At 48.5% G+C, this 5,000-nt stretch overlaps 1 protein-coding gene across 2 annotated transcripts in view; it reads right to left on the bottom strand.

Moving 5' to 3' along the window:
* The window catches only part of lmx1bb (LIM homeobox transcription factor 1, beta b), a 40,089-nt gene that overhangs the window by 16,977 nt on the left and 18,112 nt on the right, over positions 1 to 5,000 (bottom strand). For both annotated transcript variants that reach the window (XM_042102367.1, XM_042102366.1), the window contains one exon: positions 963 to 1,195. In XM_042102367.1, coding sequence (XP_041958301.1) covers positions 963 to 1,195 — 233 coding nt within the window. The remainder of the gene's footprint in view (positions 1 to 962; positions 1,196 to 5,000) is intronic.

Here is a 5,000-nt window from a genome sequence, read left to right as displayed (position 1 = left end):
TATCACACATGCCCAGTAGAGCTGTCCTGTCTACAGTATATCACACATGCCCAGTAGAGCTGTCCTGTCTACAGTATATCACACATGCCCAGTAGAGCTGTCCTGTCTACAGTATATCACACATGCCCAGTAGAGCTGTCCTGTCTACAGTATATCACACATGCCCAGTAGAGCTGTCCTGTCTACAGTATATCACACATGCCCAGTAGAGCTGTCCTGTCTACAGTATATCACACATGCCCAGTAGAGCTGTCCTGTCTACAGTATATCACACATGCCCAGTAGAGCTGTCCTGTCTACAGTATATCACACATGCCCAGTAGAGCTGTCCTGTCTACAGTATATCACACATGCCCAGTAGAGCTGTCCTGTCTACAGTATATCACACATGCCCAGTAGAGCTGTCCTGTCTACAGTATATCACACATGCCCAGTAGAGCTGTCCTGTCTACAGTATATCACACATGCCCAGTAGAGCTGTCCTGTCTACAGTATATCACACATGCCCAGTAGAGCTGTCCTGTCTACAGTATATCACACATGCCCAGTAGAGCTGTCCTGTCTACAGTATATCACACATGCCCAGTAGAGCTGTCCTGTCTACAGTATATCACACATGCCCAGTAGAGCTGTCCTGTCTACAGTATATCACACATGCCCAGTAGAGCTGTCCTGTCTACAGTATATCACACATGCCCAGTAGAGCTGTCCTGTCTACAGTATATCACACATGCCCAGTAGAGCTGTCCTGTCTACAGTATATCACACATGCCCAGTAGAGCTGTCCTGTCTACAGTATATCACACATGCCCAGTAGAGCTGTCCTGTCTACAGTTTATCACACATGCCCAGTACAGCTGTCCTGTCTATATCACACATGCCCAGTGCAGTAGAGCTGTCCTGTCTACAGTAGATCACACATGCCCTTTGAAGCTGTAATGGGCGTGCTCAGTGGTGCTTACCGGAGTCTGATTCGTCGGGGCTGACCGAGCCCAGCAGGTCCTTCTCCTTCTCGTAGTCGGTCTTGCAGAGCAGCTGTCCGTCTTTCAGCACAAACTCGTCGCCCTTCCGTAGCTGCCGGTCGCACACGCAGCAGCAGAAGCAGTTGAGGTGGTACACACACTCCAGCGCACGCATCACAAACTCCGTGGGGGCGATCTTCTCCAGGCAGCCGCTGCACTTAGTGGCAAACAGCCTGAGGGACACAAGAGCAACAGGGGAGCCAGAGTTAGACCAGACCAGACCGGGAGTTAGACCAGACCAGACCAGACCAGACCAGACAAGACTAGGAGTAAGACCAGACTAGACCAGACAAGACCAGACCAGGAGTTAGACCAGTGGGACTAGACTAGTCTACAGGACCGGGAGTTAGTCCAGCGGGACTAGACTAGTCTATAGGACTGCACTACAGAGTTAGACCAGAGGGACTAGACTAGGAGTTAGACCAGAGGGACTAGACTAGTCTACAGGACCGGGAGTTAGTCCAGCGGGACTAGACTAGTCTGTAGGACTGCACTACAGAGTTAGACCAGAGGGACTAGACTAGGAGTTAGACCAGAGGTTCTAGACTAGTCTACAGGACTGGGAGTTAGAAAAGAGGAAACTGTCTTATTGTCTTATTGTGTTGTGTTACTGTAAGTCACCAAACAGATTATTCTGAACAGGCAACAAAAGGTGGACTGACACATGAAAAAGACCAAAGAAAAAAATGTAATTTCATTTCAACAAAAATGACATTAGTCATGACAAGTATCATGACATTCACCAGGACAAGAAGTCCAGTGAGGAATGATCTTTGTCTCAGGGAACATTACTTAGCGTGTTATGATCATACTCAGAGTCATGGTGTTGTACCATTTCTGTGTGTGTGTGTGTGTGTGTGTGTGTGTGTGTGTGTTTGTGTGTGTACGTTATTGTTGTATTACTAATGATTGATGCTTGATTAATGCTCTGCCATTGCTGAGTAGCAGTACCAAGATCAGCCCCTGCCACATGCAATCATATCAGTCTACTTCGCCTCAATACCAATACCAGCCTGTCGGCTTTTATACAGCTAGGACCCCTCCACCCCCATATGTTTGCTTTCATAGACAACCCCCCCCCACACACACACACACACCCGAGGCTGACCCCCCCCTCCCCCACACACACACACTTCATTTCCGGCCCCAGACGGGGGATGTGTTCTCTTTGTGTGAGGCACAGACAATCACTGCTCTCTCTCTCTTTTGCTCTCTTTCTTTCTCTCTCTCTCTCTCTACCTCTGATCATCTCACTCTCTTCTCTATTTTATTTCTCACTTTTATCTCTCTCTCTTTCTCTCTCTCTCTCCCTCTGATCATCTCTCTCTCTCTCTCTGTTTCCTCGTGATTCAGCGGAGGCGGTGGTGGTTAACCGGAGCCAGCCGGCTGGTCGTGTGTTTGACGCTGTCCAGCCTGTGCGGAGAGATTTATTGGTTGGCTCTTTTGTTTTTGAACTGGTCTGCAGGACAGCTGGTTGTCACCGGGCTATCAGAGGTACGCATCTCTCTTACAGAGCCCCGGGCACACACACACACACACACACACACACACACACACACACACACACACACACACATACACACACACGTGCACGCCTGAGGCGTTTGAGGCAATGATGAATCTGAGTAAATATGAGACAGCGGACCAGGCCAAGAGGTTTTGTCATGGTAATGGTATTGTGCCTGGCTGATTGTGATATTGATAATGCAATGCACACACACACACACGCACACACACACGCACGCACACGCACGCATACACACGCACACACACAAAGACACACACACACACACACACACACACACACACAACAGTCTGCCAAAAAGCAGTGATACAGAGCTATATTCATCACTGGAAGACGATCACTCATGTGCTTGAGCTGTTGCTGAGTCTCTGCTCATATCACTGTGAGTGACTGAATCAGAAATGTCCTCTGGGGCGACCCCAAGGTCATGGTCTTGCGGCTGCCCCAGTGTTCACCAGTCTGTGCGCTGACCAGTCTGTGCTTGACCAGTCTATGCGCTGACCAGGCGGGCGATTCTTCCCCCAAGGTCAAAGCCCTGCCCCAATGTCAACCGGTCTATGTGCTGACATGTGCATCTACGTGCACAATGGCCAGGACACCAAGAGTGACATCAAACATCTTTGAAAAAGTTCATCACTATGTGTTTCGTTCATTTTAATTTATTATTTTAGATTCATTTTAATCTCAATGTTAGTAATTGTAAGCCTAATTTTATTATGTTTGTACTGTATATGATTTCATTGACATGAAACAAAATCTACTACATAACATTCTAAACATATGTGAGTAGGCCTGCACTCTTAACCACTAACAAAATATATTTTAAGCAGCTCCAACTGGTTTAATCCCCCAGTGGAGAGAGCATATAGCCTAGCGACAGCGATATGGATATTGGCATAGCTTGGCTTTGAGAAGGCTGCTAATCTTTGATTTATTGCACCACATTAAGAAGATTATTATTTGACAATGGAAGAAACTGTTAATCCCCAACCGGGAGCTTTGGCAATGTTCTCCAAACAAGTGTTTTGGAGGTCTTGAGAAAGTGGCCTACAGTGACCTGCTTAAGCTGCCATGGTTTATCTCTGCTGGCCTCCGACGTCCCCACACGGTCTGAACACAAATAACTCGGCCATAGCATCACAGCGCAGACCTCGCACTTCAGACGTGATCTCACTTTGTCAACGGGACTGTGTTCTGCTCCTCAGAGGTATCAGTAACAGGACACGGTGTGTGTGTGTGTGTGTGTGTGTGTGTGTGTGTGTGTGTGTGACGAGGACACAGTATGCCAAGTCAAGTCAAGTCAAGTCAAGTCACTTTTATTTATATAGCATATTTTTGTATGCACAGAGTGCAACCCAAAGTGCTCCAAGTTTGTCTCAGTACTGATGGACCATCCCTGTCAGGTCACACACACTTGCACCAAAGTGACACACAAGTGATTACAAGAGAGGAAACACCATTCTTGATTGGTCAGAACACCATCACCCCCCAATCCTGAGTTTGGGGATTGGTTTGAAGTTCATGTGAAATAGTTTTTCACTGACTGGACGCCTGGTTGGTGTGTGTGTGAGGGGGGGTATGTGCTTGTGGGGTTTGTGAGTGTGTATGTGTGTGTGTGTGTGTGTGTGTGTGTGTGTGTGTTTCATGTGAAATAGTTTTTCACTGACTGGACGCCTGGTTGTGTGTGAACAGGAGGCTGCTGGACAGCAGCTGAGGTGATTCTGTCACACACATGACCAGCAGTCCAGATCAGATGTTTTATTTAATAATGATGGGAATCTTTACAGGAAATGACCCGTCAGACGGTCTTCCTGTTGCTTCCTCTGACTCAGTATCCTCACTATCCACTATCCTCTATCCACTATCCTCATTCATCCTCTCCTCTCCTCTCCTCTCCTCCTCTCAACTCCTCTCCTCCTCTCCTCCTCTCCTCTCCTCTCCTCCTCTCAACTCCTCTCCTCCTCTCAACTCCTCTCCTCTCCTCTCTCTCTCCTCCTCTCAACTCCTCTCCTCCTCTCCTCTCCTCTCCTCCTCTCAACTCCTCTCCTCCTCTCAACTCCTCTCCTCCTCTCAACTCTTCTCCTCTCCTCCTCTCAACTCTCTCCTCTCCTCCTCTCAACTCCTCTCCTCCTCTCCTCTCCTCTCCTCCTCTCTCCTCTCCTCTCCTCCTCTCAACTCCTCTCCTCCTCTCAACTCTTCTCCTCTCCTCCTCTCAACTCCTCTCCTCCTCTCAACTCCTCCTCATCTCCTCCTCTCCTCCTCTCCTCCTCCTCTCCTCTCCTCTCCTCCTCTCAACTCCTCTCCTCTCCTCCTCCTCTCCTCCTCTCACTACTCCTCTCCTCCTCTCAACTCTTCTCCTCTCCTCCTCTCAACTCCTCTCCTCCTCTCCTCTCCTCTCCTCTCCTCCTCTCCTAGATTTGGCACTCAAATAGAAACATTCCTCTTCATCCGAT

The sequence above is a fragment of the Alosa sapidissima genome, chromosome 8, assembly GCF_018492685.1.
Source record: "Alosa sapidissima isolate fAloSap1 chromosome 8, fAloSap1.pri, whole genome shotgun sequence".
In the NCBI taxonomy this organism is placed as follows: domain Eukaryota; kingdom Metazoa; phylum Chordata; class Actinopteri; order Clupeiformes; family Clupeidae; genus Alosa; species Alosa sapidissima.
This window is presented reverse-complemented; position numbering and strand designations above follow the sequence as displayed.